Source organism: Oryzias melastigma, linkage group LG3 (genome assembly GCF_002922805.2).
Source record: "Oryzias melastigma strain HK-1 linkage group LG3, ASM292280v2, whole genome shotgun sequence".
Taxonomy (NCBI): domain Eukaryota; kingdom Metazoa; phylum Chordata; class Actinopteri; order Beloniformes; family Adrianichthyidae; genus Oryzias; species Oryzias melastigma.
This window is the reverse complement of record NC_050514.1, coordinates 28,969,691-28,982,665: the sequence shown is the minus strand read 5'-3', so window position 1 is coordinate 28,982,665 and position 12,975 is coordinate 28,969,691. Positions and strand designations below refer to the sequence as shown.

At 42.2% G+C, this 12,975-nt stretch overlaps 1 protein-coding gene across 5 annotated transcripts in view; it reads left to right on the top strand.

Moving 5' to 3' along the window:
- kif13ba (kinesin family member 13Ba) overlaps nucleotides 1-12,394 on the top strand; it is a 38,098-nt gene extending 25,704 nt beyond the window's left edge. For 3 of the 5 annotated variants that reach the window (XM_036211355.1, XM_024295594.2, XM_036211354.1), the window contains 21 exons: nucleotides 49-211; nucleotides 297-452; nucleotides 555-704; nucleotides 835-960; nucleotides 1,098-1,271; nucleotides 1,359-1,516; nucleotides 1,586-1,718; nucleotides 1,804-1,959; nucleotides 2,041-2,140; nucleotides 2,267-2,393; nucleotides 3,326-3,381; nucleotides 3,463-3,587; nucleotides 3,657-3,932; nucleotides 4,007-4,162; nucleotides 4,265-4,342; nucleotides 4,437-4,487; nucleotides 5,598-5,751; nucleotides 6,369-6,499; nucleotides 6,604-6,663; nucleotides 7,806-8,391; nucleotides 8,478-12,394. In XM_036211355.1, the coding sequence (XP_036067248.1) occupies nucleotides 49-211; nucleotides 297-452; nucleotides 555-704; nucleotides 835-960; nucleotides 1,098-1,271; nucleotides 1,359-1,516; nucleotides 1,586-1,718; nucleotides 1,804-1,959; nucleotides 2,041-2,140; nucleotides 2,267-2,393; nucleotides 3,326-3,381; nucleotides 3,463-3,587; nucleotides 3,657-3,932; nucleotides 4,007-4,162; nucleotides 4,265-4,342; nucleotides 4,437-4,487; nucleotides 5,598-5,751; nucleotides 6,369-6,499; nucleotides 6,604-6,663; nucleotides 7,806-8,391; nucleotides 8,478-8,671 (3,310 nt within the window). In that variant the 3' untranslated portion in view covers nucleotides 8,672-12,394. The remainder of the gene's footprint in view (nucleotides 1-48; nucleotides 212-296; nucleotides 453-554; nucleotides 705-834; nucleotides 961-1,097; nucleotides 1,272-1,358; nucleotides 1,517-1,585; nucleotides 1,719-1,803; nucleotides 1,960-2,040; nucleotides 2,141-2,266; nucleotides 2,394-3,325; nucleotides 3,382-3,462; nucleotides 3,588-3,656; nucleotides 3,933-4,006; nucleotides 4,163-4,264; nucleotides 4,343-4,436; nucleotides 4,488-5,597; nucleotides 5,752-6,368; nucleotides 6,500-6,603; nucleotides 6,664-7,805; nucleotides 8,392-8,477) is intronic. The other 2 variants (XM_024295596.2, XM_024295595.2) reach the window with 2 other exon arrangements.
- The last annotated feature ends 581 nt before the right edge of the window (nucleotides 12,395-12,975 follow it).

Sequence of the window (12,975 nt, the reverse complement as noted above, 5' to 3'; positions counted from 1 at the left end):
TCTTGTTGTTGTGTTCCTGTTTGCCTTATTTTCCTCCTCATCCTGCAGGGAGGCGGTGCTGGTGAGGAGCCTCCGGAGGTTAAGGGAGCAGATAGTGAGAGCAAACCTTCTGGTACAGGAAGCCTGCTTCATCTCAGATGAGCTGGAACGACACACGGAATACAAAGTCACCCTGCAGATCCCTGCAGACAATCTCAATGCAAACCGCAAGGTCTGCCTCATTAAAAAGGAGAACCCCATACATCTCTACTCACACCTTTCATTCCTGTAGCGAATGACGACGTCTGTGTGTGCAGAGGGATGCGGTGCTCAGTGAACCCGCCATCCAGGTCCGGCGGCGATGTCGAGGGAAGCAGATCTGGAGTTTGGAGAAGATGGAGAACCGTTTGGTTGACATGAGAGAGCTTTATCAAGAGTGGCAAGACTATCTCCTCCATAACCAAGACAACCCAGTAAGTGTTTTTAACAATTCTGCCTCTCGACCTGTTAATAACATCAGAGAAGGCGTGGCGCCAACGAAGAGTTCCTAACACCGTGCTCACCGTTTTTCTCAGGTGATGAGATCATATTTCCGAAGAGCAGATCCCTTTTTTGACGAGCAGGAAAACCACACCCTGATCGGTGTGGCCAATGTCTTCCTTTCCTGTCTCTTCTATGATGTCAAGCTGCAGTACGCCGTTCCAATCATCAACCAAAAGGGAGAGGTGAGCAGATTTTTTTTTTCTGGGCGCTTCGGACACTTAAATGGCATTTGATGTGAACGCAGCCTTAAACTGTTTTGTGAATGCAAAGCAGCCGACCTGTGAGGTTGTTCCTCATCTCTCTCTATGGTAGGTTGCCGGACGCTTGCATGTGGAGGTGGTGAGGGTTGGAGGCTTCTTAGAAGACAGCATAGCTGGAGGAGAAGAACCTGAGAACAACCATGACTCTGAAGTGGAGGACCGCAAACTGGTCTGCATGGTGAGATGGATTATTAAATACTGTAGCTTTCTTCATTTTTACCAAATATGTTTTAGTTTATGTTTTAATGCTGTTGAATTCAAGCTGTCCTTGTATTCAAATGACTAAATGAAAATGTTCTCATATTTTCTCCTCAGATTAAGATCCTGCAGGCCACAGGTCTCCCTCAGCACCTCTCCAACTTTGTCTTCTGTCAGTATTCTTTCTGGGACCAGCCCGAGCCCTTCATTGTGGCTCCTGAGGTCGACCCGTCATCCTCGTCCCCCAGCTCGAAGGACCCTCACTGCATGGTGGTGTTCGACAGCTGCAAGGTGGTGGAATAGCTGAAGACTTGACTCTGTCCATGTTTATGTTAGAATGTATAATTCATATGACACCCATCTCTTCGAGCTTTGTAGGAGCTGGCGGTGTCTGTATCAGAGGATTTCATCGAGTACCTCACTGAAGGAGCTGTTGCCATTGAGGTGTATGGACACAGACAGACCGATGCAGGAAGAAACCCGGCCCTGTGGGACCTCAGTATCATCCAGGCGAAGACGCGTACTCTGCGAGACAGGTAAACAGACGCCTCTGACTCGTGCTCTGGAAGCTGCTTTGATGTGAGAGTAATCTGTGCTTTTTGCAGGTGGAGTGAGGTCACACGCCGCCTTGAACTATGGATTCAAATTCTGGAGATTAATGAAAACGGAGAGTTTGTCCCGGTGGAGGTGGTCCCCGCTCGAGATATTCGGACCGGAGGGATTTTTCAGCTGCGGCAGGTAGATGATTTACCTGTTTGCATCAGAGAAGATCTTTTTTTATTTAAGGATTTATTGTTGTAACCTCTTTCAACCTCACCTCAAGGGCCAGTCGAGGCGCATTCAGGTGGATGTTCGCTCAGTGCAGGACTCGGGGACCATGCCTTTGATCTCAGAGATCGTGCTTTCAGTATCGGTGGGTTGTGTGGAGATCCAAAACACCAATGCAATCCAAGAGGGGGACGAGATGGACAGTTACCAGGTACCGCTACCTTCAGACAATGTTCCTGTTCGCTCATTTCATGGAGTTTTTCAGTCATTCACTGAGTGGTATTTGTCATAGGAGAGAGATCTGGAGCGTTTAAGGCGGCAGTGGTTAGCCGCTCTCACCAAGAGACAAGAATACCTCGACCAACATCTGCAGAGTCTGGTTAGCAAAGCAGGTAACGCCAAAACATTTAATTATTTAACCCCTTTTCTCTCCTGTAAAAGGTAAATGAGTGAATACAATTTGAAGTTATAGTCAAAATAAAGACGTTGGGTTTGAAATGTGATGCTTTTGTTTCCAGAAAAGACAGAGGATGACATGGAGAGAGAAGCTCAGCTGTTAGAGTGGCGCTTGACTCTCACGGAGGAGAGAAATGCTGTCATGGTGCCCTCTGCTGGCAGCGGCATTCCTGGAGCTCCAGCCGAATGGTAGGATAAAAAGTTAGAGCTGGGAATTCATTAAAAGAAATAGACTAATTAATCACAAATCTGGGGGGAAAATTAATCTTGATTTATTTTTTATTTTATTTAGTTACAGGATATGGCAATAATAATCACGTATTATCTCTAAATAATCACAATATAAAATCACACACAAAACTGTACATTTAGAATGTTTATTTCTAATTAATGGGGTCAACCAATTAAAGAAATATAATCAGATTAATCACACTTCTGGATTGTGATTAATCACAATTAATTGTAATGTTTTACTTGGTGAATTTTATATGACAATATTTGAGCAAAAACAAGCCAGAGGGAACATTTTTCCTTAATTTCTATTGTCTGAAATGTTTTAATTAATCAAGTGTTAACACAGAAGTGTAAATTGTGAACACAAAACACATGAACAGTAAGATAAGCAGAACTCTAAAGACTTTTTATACCTGCAGTTTTACTCCAAGAAAACAAAGATATTGACATACAGCAATAAAAAAGGAACCTGCAGACGTAAAAAAAAAAAAAAAAAAAAAAAAAAAAAAAGTTGCATCACTGTGCAGGCTGTTCAAAAATAAAAAATATATCTGTCTTCATCTTCTGGACAAAAACAAGCAGTAAGAGATGAACTTTCACTCTGAACTGATGCTTTATGTAACCTTTTGTGACGTTCTTCATTTATATTGCTTTTCTTTCCTGCTGCAGTCGAGGTTCAGCGATGCGTTGTTGTGTTACCACATGGTCTGGCGACAACTCACCGGATCAAATAGTCCACTTTTTGTGAGAAAGCAATCTAAACCAAGAAAAATAGCAATAATAAATTAACTGCGTGGGTTAACGTTCACAGCTGTATAAAAAACATGTTTTTTTGAAAACCTCATAAAGGTAAAGGACAGGCTAAGGGCAAATGTGTCCATTCACAGGATTCCTCTGCCTGGGATGGAGAATCACACCCCTGTCCTCTTCCTCGACCTTAAACGTAAGCAGTCATATTTCAGAATACCTGAAAGTTATTTTTTTACCCTCAAATGCATTTATTTTAATTTTTCTGCATCTCCAGCTGACGACCTCAGCTCCCAAGAACAGTTTGAGGTTCCTGAAGCTGGAGGTTGGGACGCCACTTTGAGCGGAGAAGATGAAGACGACTTCTTCGACCTGCAGATAGTCAAACACTACGATGGAGAGGTAAAGGTTTGCTTTCTGGAACGTATCCTGAGACTCTGCATCTCATCTGGAACTCTCTCTGTAACTCAGGTAAAAGCTGAAGCCTCCTGGGACTCGACTGTTCACGAGTGTCCCCAGCTCAGCCGTGGGGGAGTGTGGCCGGATCAGCGCGTCTACCTGATCGTCAGAGTGGTGGTTCAGCTCAGCCATCCCGCCGACATGCAGCTGGTGCTCAGAAAGAGGATCTGCGTTAACGTAAACCCGGGCCGCCAGGGCTTTGCCCACAACTTCCTCAGAAGGATGTCGACTCGCAGCACCATCCCTGGCTGTGGGGTCACCTTCGAGGTGGTCTCCAACATTCCTGGGGTAAAGCTAAAAGAAAACAGCGTCTGCATTTCTCTCCATCCAGACAGTGAAGTGCTGATGTCGCTGTATCTCAGCAGGATGCTTCTGGGTCAGAGGACCGGGAGATGCTGGCCCACCTCGCTGCAAGCGCACACAACAGCCAGTCGGCTGACGACGAGGCCGCCATTGAGAAATATCTCCGCAGCGTCATGAGTCTGGAGAACATTCTGACCCTGGATCGACTCCGACAGGTAAACTGTATATTTACATTTCATTAGTAAGCAGGTAAATTATCCAGACAGCCGTCATTTTTTCTTGTCAGGCTGATGGAGAAGTTTGTGTTCTGCTTTCAGGAAGTGGCGGTGAAGGAGCAGCTGTCTGGCAGAGGAAAAAGCAGCAGACGCAGTCTGAGCTCCCCTTCAGTCCACAGGGTAAAGCAGAGATAAACTGATGGTTCTTAGAGAAAAAAACACATTACAGTGAATTACAGAAACATGTTTTCCTTTTATGCTTTTTGTCTCTTAGCTGTCTGGAAGCAGACAGGACCTGTCCACTACCTGCCTGCTTGATGATAAGGTAAACCTCCCCTCCACACACACTTTCAAACTGATGACTTAAAGTAATATTTCTCAAACTTTATTTGCACACTTACATAGTTTATTATCATTACTTAAAACTGTTAACAACCGTCAAGTGTTTCTTGATCAAAACAGTTTTTAATCTATAGAAAAAGCAAGTATAAATTAATTTTTCTTATGTAATTTTTCCTCAAAAAAATTGGTAAAAATGGACAAAAACTATTTACTGAACTGTGACTTTAAAAACAATATTTCAATTTTCCTTCCACTAGTTTTGTCTTGCTGTAAACTAATTCGTAAATACAGTCTGGGTTTAATTGGAATAATCATAAAAGCAAAATGTTTTAACTAATTTGCAGTTGTGTATTCACAAATATCAAACTTGTATTTTTCATGTTGAAAGTTTAAGTTCAATTAGTTGTCACCTTTGACTGTATATGAGAACTGCACTGAGTGTGGCATTACCCATGCAGAATTACTTACTGTACATGTTAAAAAACAGTGTACAGTTGAGTGTGAAAGAGGGAGGTATTTGGTTTCATTTCAAGTTTTTGTTTTGCCTCAACCATGGATTTGAATCCACAATTTACCAGTCTCAGGGTGGACACTTTACCTTTTTAGCCAACATCTAAAAGGCTGTGTAGTTTTTAAGACATACTTTCTTCAGCGCAGCAGGAGTTGGCTCATAGTGCCTCCCAAGCCCAAGCTAGCATAGCAATAAAATAAAATAAAAAAAAAACATCAAGCAATATCGGAGCTTTGCAGCCGTGCAGTTTTGATCCAGAGAGCAGCTCAGATGAAGAAAATGAAGACATGGATCTATTTGAATGCAGTAGGATGCATCAGAATTGTAGCAGAGAAAGCAGACTTTGCCCTGCTCAAGCTAGTTGCTGTCACAAACCTGAGCTTTTTCAAACCCCGATTTTCATAAGCTTCTGATCCAACACAATTTTAATAAAGAAGTATTAAAAAATACCATTTTAATCTTAAAAAGATAGTTTTCAAGCTGACCGTCAGATCTTAGAATCCAGTATCAATAGATCTTAACGTCTTTGGAATAAACTCCCGAACCACAATCACACCTGACTCGTCTTTGTCTTCCTCTCAGGGTCGATGGGAGAGCCAGCAGGACATCTTCATGCCCTCTCAGTTTCACCGCACTCTCCCCCGCCCAGCCTCGTCTCCATCCACCTGTACCATCTCCTCTTCACCCCCCAACCCCTTTGGCTCAAGCCCCCAACCACAGCAAGAACCAGAACAAGGTAAACCTCTCTTAACATCTGCTCTACTCATCAGTATCATTCTCTCAGCTGCACATCTTTTCTCTGCATCGTCTTTTTTTCCTCATTTGAGCTCATTAATACTACAGCCAACTTTAACCATCAGTTCTCCTTTTTTAACATCATTTCCAGAAATTCTCACTTTCCAAGTTCTGCTTATTTTAAATACATTTCAATGTTGTCTAGTCTGCATCTGTCCCATCGTCATTTTTCACATCATTTCATGTTTTTGTCATGACTGTCTTCTCATCTCTGTCTAATATTGAGATCAATATTTTTGTTAGACCTTCTCTTAAGTCACTGTGACAGAAGCTCATTTCATTCTTATTGCAGAGGTGAACAGAATAATATTGATCAATGAATTATTATAGTTTAACCATCTGTAGCTGTGTTTGTATCAGGTATAGCTTCTCAGCCTTTCACTGTTTTGTGATTTTGCCATTTTCTGAGCTCGCTTACGACTTTCTGTCTCAAACTTCTACACCTCCTTCACTTCCCGGAACTCCTCCTCTTTTTTTATTTTTCCCCTTGCTTTCCTCCTCTCCTCCTTCCTTTTTGTTCTTCCTCTCTGCTTTCACCTCCCTCCCGCCCTCCCCCAGGTCGTTTAGGGCTTGCTGCCTCTTATCTTTCAGTTAAAGCTCTGGTTCCTCAAATGCCCAAACTGCTCAAGTCTCTGTTTCCGGCTCGAGATGACAAAAAGGAGCTGAGGCCTTCGCCACCTGGCCAGCAGGTCAGCACAGACGCAGCAACAAACTCAATACATTTTCATAATATCCCATGTAGGAACACAATGAAATAAATGCATACAATCTTATTATGTTTGTTTTTTCACAGCATGTACCTCGAATCATGTCGTCAACAGGAGGGGACGACACCAGAGTGAAACCTGAGACGGTAAAGGTCTTTTCTTTATGTGCTGACCTTTGTTTACTGATGCATAACCAAGACTTGGGCTTAACTTAGGATTTCTTGGATAGTGTTCCCTCGTTTATCACAGGAATTCTGTTCTAAAAGATCCCGCGAAAATCTGCAAAGTAGTCAACTTTAGTATTTACAATAATTCTAGATGTTGGCTGTAAAACTCCTCACTACACACTTCACATATATTTTTTCAGACATGAACATTTTGACACTTTTCTCTCTTATTTAAACTCAAACTTTCATGGAAAAACAAATCCAATATAATAGAATGAAAACAAAGACCTGATTAAAAAAAACTCTAGTAGATTTGGCGACCTGAACCCATTCTGCACAAGAGATATGGCATGGAGACAATTGATTGGCAAAATCTAAGGCCAATCAGGATGCAGGACCAGTGGGCTGTTTAAAAAAAAAAAAAAAAAAAAAAAACTTGCAAATTTTCACTGAAAAAGAATCCCTGAAACAGTGAGACAGAGAAAGGTGAACCGTGTTAGAGCAAGGCCACACTATATTTCAGTTTTTATTTAGCAAATTTATCATTTTTACATTACATTTTAATTTAATCAAATCAATCAATATGTAGAACGTTGGGACCAAAACTTCTTTTTTTTTGGCGTGCATCCACACCCAGCATCCTTCAGATTAAAAAACCTTTCAGACAATAAAAATGAAGGGAAACATTTTCTCTCTGGTCTGATTTTGTACAAAAGCTGAATATTGTCGTATAACATTTACCTTGTAAAACATTAGAATGAATCGTGATTAACCTGATTAATTTTTTTAATTGATTGACAGCACTAATATTTATTCAAATAGAAATGATAATTGATTTAGTATTTAGACAAATGAAGAGAAAACCATGGCTTATGATTGTTTTTCATAATAGAGTTTAATGACCTTGTTTACCATAAAGAATAATTATTGTTCAGTTAAACAGTTGTCAGCTTAAAAAAAAGATGTTAAAGATCAGTAAATGTTCTCAAAGATGTTGTAGTCAAATATTGCAGAAGCAGCGTTTTATGGGATGATTACTGTCTTCTTCTGCCTCTCTGCATGCTCTGGCCTGCCCCCCCTGCTCCTGCGGTATCCGGCGGTAACCCTCGCTACCCTTGTAGGCCGCTGCTGTACGGCCTGCTGCCAAAGACAGGAGGACAGAGCTGCCAGACGTCCCTCCTCTTCCTGTGCATGACCCGCATGACACCACCCCCCTCAGCCCCCTCAGCCAGTCGTCAAGCGGCTATTTCTCCACTAGCGTCTCCACAGTTACCCTGTCTGATGTTCTTCAGCCCTCCTCCTCGTCTTCCTCCCTCCTGGCTGCTGAGACTACATCCCCCACAACCCCCCAGCAGCAGCAGCAGGGTGCTGATCGGAGCGATGTTGTGACCTCTCCTCCTCAGTGTGGCACCAAGGTGGCAGCCGTCTCCCCGCCTACTTCCTACAGCTCAGCCAATCACAACAATGTCAGAGCGGAGCTCTGCTCAGAACAGAGGCCGCAGAACGCAGGAGGAGGGGAAGGCGTTGAAAAACTGGAGATCTGTGTGGACGATGAGGAGCGAGGTCATGACGACGCTCTGCCTGAGTGGTTGACTGAAGGGTCGCATGTCACAGTCGGAAGCAACAAAGCAGGAACGGTGCGCTACATCGGAACAACACACTTTGCTGAAGGAGTGTGGGTTGGGGTGGAGCTGAACACTCCTGTGGGTAAGTGTGCATTTTACTCAACCTGCTCATTGTTAAACTCTGGAGAGCTCACGGTTTGTGTCGTCTGCTCTATTTCCTTTCCTCAGGTAAAAACGACGGCTCGGTGGGGGGTCATCGCTACTTCCACTGCAAAGCAGGTTACGGGGTGCTCGTCCGACCCGACCGACTGTCCAGTCGAGATCGGAACAGCCAGGTCCCCCCTTCGGTCCACGTCCCCATCCTGCGAGGAGAAGCCATCACCATTCGCAGAGGAGAGAACCGCAAGTCCTGGAGCAGCTGAGACCGAAACTCAGCAGAAACGACACCAAAATAGAAGATCTAGATGAAGCATTTTAATGGAAAAAAATGCAGATGTTTCTTCAAAAGACTACCCAGAGTTTGTAAAAGTTCTAGGAAGGACTGCTTATCGTGTAGGAAGATAACGCAGAGGCGGGAGGAGTCCGTGAGGAAGAGGTTCAGAGCAAACGTGGATCTGGGAATGGGGATCAGAGAAGTTGAGGAGAATGACATCCCTGCAATATTCATCTATGTAGTCCTGTGACTTCAGTTCCCAGAGTTCATTGCTCCAGGTGTTGCTCCTTGTAGGAGGCTGGACTATCCCTCCTGGACTCCTCGTCCTTTTGCAGATAGATGCTCCCAGAATGTGCCTTCACCGTGGTCTGCTTTGTGTTGCGTATATTTGACTGTGGAGAATGCCTTGTGTCGAGTGTGAGGAGATCTCAGGGACTGTAGATGAGAGAGAGGCGATGTGGGGTGTGAATGTGTGTATAATGCACAGTTTTTCGTGTCTTGTGTGCACAGGTGAAGTTGTGTGATGGTGCTGGTGTACAGGAAGAGTTAAAGTCCACGTTTGGAGATGCTGCACGAGGCAGAACGCTCAAACCGAGAGGCTTTAAAAGTAGATTTTGCACTGGAGACGTGGGATAAAAAGTGTGTGCAAGTGAACAGAGCGGGACTGCAGTGAGAGCAGGTCAAACGGTGACCTCTCCGTCTGTCTGACATCAGGGGGCGCTCTCGGCAGTATTAGGGCACGGAGATGACAGAAAGAGGCAAGTGTAGAGTGAGTTAACTTGGGAAAATAACTTTTATCTTGTTATAGCAACCTTTTTTTTCATTTTTAAGCTGAAACAGCGACAGATGAGTTTCTCGTCTAAAACATTCCTGACAAACGGTGAAGAAGAGCTGGAATGTGGCCCACTTTTTACATGACTTTTTATTTAATTTAAACATTCCTGAAAGGCTGATGTTTTCCACTGACATGATAAGTTCTGAAGCACACATCAGCGCTGTCAGGCTCATGAGGGGCAACTCTACGTATCATCACTACAGCAGCCTGTGGAAACACTGTCCAGGTCGGAGAAGATGCAAACGATAAATCCCGCCCTGAAGGGGATCCAGCTGCTCGCCTTATTTCTCCGTTTTTACACTAGTGGAGCAGCAATGATGAATGTGTGGAGCAGTCGGCTGTAAGCTGAAGTCGATGGAAACTGGATCAGTGTTTGAGCTCCGCTTCACCAAGTGAGCCAAAAGCAGGAGCTCAGATGTGGTTTTAAAGTTGAAAATTGGGATATTATAGGTTTTTTTTTTTTTTTTGAGGACTCTAGCAACCAGTTCTCTTCATGTCGACTGTAACCGTTTCCATGACCCCAGAGTTCTGTGATTGGTGTGGAATTCTGTGTAGATTCTCTCGTTTCACCCGTATGGATGTGCTTTCCCTTATTTGATCATGCGCCTATGTAACACGAGGGGAGGAAAAGTAGTATTTATATAGAAATACTTGTACACATGCCTTTATTGCATGGAAATCATTTTTTTTAATTAAATGTTGCACAGATTATGACATGGAAGTTGCTGCTATTAGCTTTGTCATTTTTTATTTTACCTGTAAATCATTTATCTGATGATCTATCTCAGTCTATGCGAAGTTTCTTGTTTAAGGGTGAGTTCAAGACGGTGCTCCGGGTTCAGTGGGCAATATTTTTGGATAAATATTGAGGCACTTGAAAAGGTTAAAACACGTTTTAGATAGGAAATCACTTCTCTGTTGATTTTTAAAGGAGAATAAGGAGTTTTTTTAAGGAATGGAGTTGCATTAAGATGCAACAACGACGTGTCGTCAAAGTGGAGTTTATTTGTGTATTTATTATTTGGCCTTTAAGGAAGTGCAGTACAGTGGTGGCTGTCTGCTGTGCTAACAGGCAGATGAAAGCAGCTCAGAACGTTGAAGTTTGGTTGTTTCTGTGGTTCATTTTTGGTCGCGATGAAGGAAGGCAATAAGGTGTGATGTGTGTGGTTGTGTGTCGCTTGTAAATAACATATGTGAGTTTCTGAATGTTGAGTGGACTTGGAACAGGAAATGTGCTCAGAAGCCGGTTTTGTGGCGTGACCTCAGACTGGTTTCTGTGTGTTGTTGTGCCTCCAAACACGTGTCTGTCTGTCTGTCTGTCTGCCTGCCTGTCTGTCTGCCACACAGGTCTCATATCACAGCAACTGAGGGGACTCAAGTCAACACACCTAACATTTACTAAAAGAAAAGACAACAATATCAGTGTTTTTGTGTTCTCAATGTTCTTTTAATCTAAAAAGAGGTGACATTGTGAGGGGGTGTCGCATAACAGCAGCTCAGATTGCAGAATCACAGAAAGCAATTGTCTCTACATGAAACGGTGATGCTGGTTGGCTGCACTACACTGTCCACACAGCAACAATACACGTTATCAGGCTGGATTTAGTTTCACAGTTTGCATTATTTATGGCTGCATCAGCCATAGCAGAAACATTCAGTTTGATTTTTTTTTTATTCTTGATTGGGGATCAGAACTTTGTTTCCCAGTTTTGTTTTAAGTGTGTTTTGTTTCTTTCAGAATTCTTTCCATATCTATGTGTTTTTGTGGGTTCCCTGAAGCAAAACACTGCTTTGATATGGTCTCCAGCCTGGAACTGGACTGATTCCAGTAACTGAAGAAAGAAGATAAGTCAAACACAGGTTTCCCCTGAGGAAGTCGGGTACTTTGATCTCGCGAGCAGTCCGGTTCTTCACTGCCTCTTCTGCAGGAACAGATGCTAAACTGTCTCTTCCTTGTGGGGCCTGAGGAAACTCTGCCAGAAGAGGCTTAAGCTTCCTCACAGGGAATTTTATGTATATAAACTAAGCTTATTTAATGTTAAAATCTTCAAACTTTTAACAAAGCACTGCCCCGCTCAACAGCTCAGTTTGGAGCAAATCAGATCTTCCAGGTTTTTACTTTCCGGATCGGTCTTTTACTGCATTTTTAGCCGACCTTTTTCACTCTCTGTCCCTGCTTCGGTTATCAGGTAGTTCTAACCTTTTTACCACGCAGCTATAGATGTACTTCTCCCTGCTTCACTGTGTTTTCAAACATTAAAAGAAGCCCTCAAAAAAAAGCAATACCTAGCTGATCCTTTATCAGTTTCTATTCTTCTACAAGACTCCAGATCCAGCTCTGCATTTTTAAATTTATTGGTAATTCTCAAGGTACCAGTAGCCATGTTTAACAGAGCTGTTGAAAGGGTTTGGTGCTCGTCAAGTCAGGACATCTATCCCGGCTGTTACTGCTGCAAAAAAAAAAAAAGAAGAAGAAGCCCCTCTAGTCTCTATCTTTACACGTATGTAGCTAAGGAAAAAAAAAAAAAAAGAACACTTTTCTATATTTAGATGTGTTTCAGCGTGGCCTTGGCCTTGTTCAACAGTATTATTATCAATGTAACTAATGTCTGAGTCTCTTCTGCTGTGAGGAGCTTTGTTTGGATGGGGATTGTGTGTGTGTGTGAATGATCCTGTTTGTGTGTGTAAATATGATCATATTAAGACCTATAAAAGAAATCTGAGCACAAGTTTGATTCTGATTAATTTAAATGTTTTTATGTAATTTCATGCTGTAATCCAAAGAATACAGTTGTATTATGACATTTATTGTTTTCATTTTTAAATCTGAACAGTAATCTGGTTGAAGAAGAAAATAAATCAGTTATATAGAGTGAATTTTGTCTTTTTTGTGGCAAATTATTCAAAAAGGTTTACAATAATTATTGCTGCCCGTTTTAAACTTGATCTGGATTATTTTAGAGACTAAACATTTTAAGAGTGCGGTTAGTAATTGTTGCTGAAACTTCTGGTTGTTTAAAAAAGTTTTTTTTTTTTTTTTTTTTTTTAACTCAGTCTAAATAAGGTCCAGAAAAAAAATCTTGATTTCACATCAAGATTTTTTTTTAGTTAGCATTTCTTGTTTATTCAGACATGTTTATTGTAATATTAAAATTAATCTATCAGTATTTATTTACATTTCCAAAACTCCTATAAAAATGACAAGTTAGTATATTTTAAATAACTGGTTCATGTCGTACTAACCATACTAACACCGCATTTCCGCTGACTGCAGGAGGAAAAGCTTTAACATCCGGGTCAACCCCGGACTGCTTCCTGTTTTTCCTGCAACCTCGATGGTTGCCGACTGGCGCTTTAGCGATTTTTCCTTTAAATAAACAAACTCAGCAACTCAAATGAAATCACCTGTTTAAACCACTAAGTGTTCACACGTCCACTTGGTTGATGGTTCGCTTCTT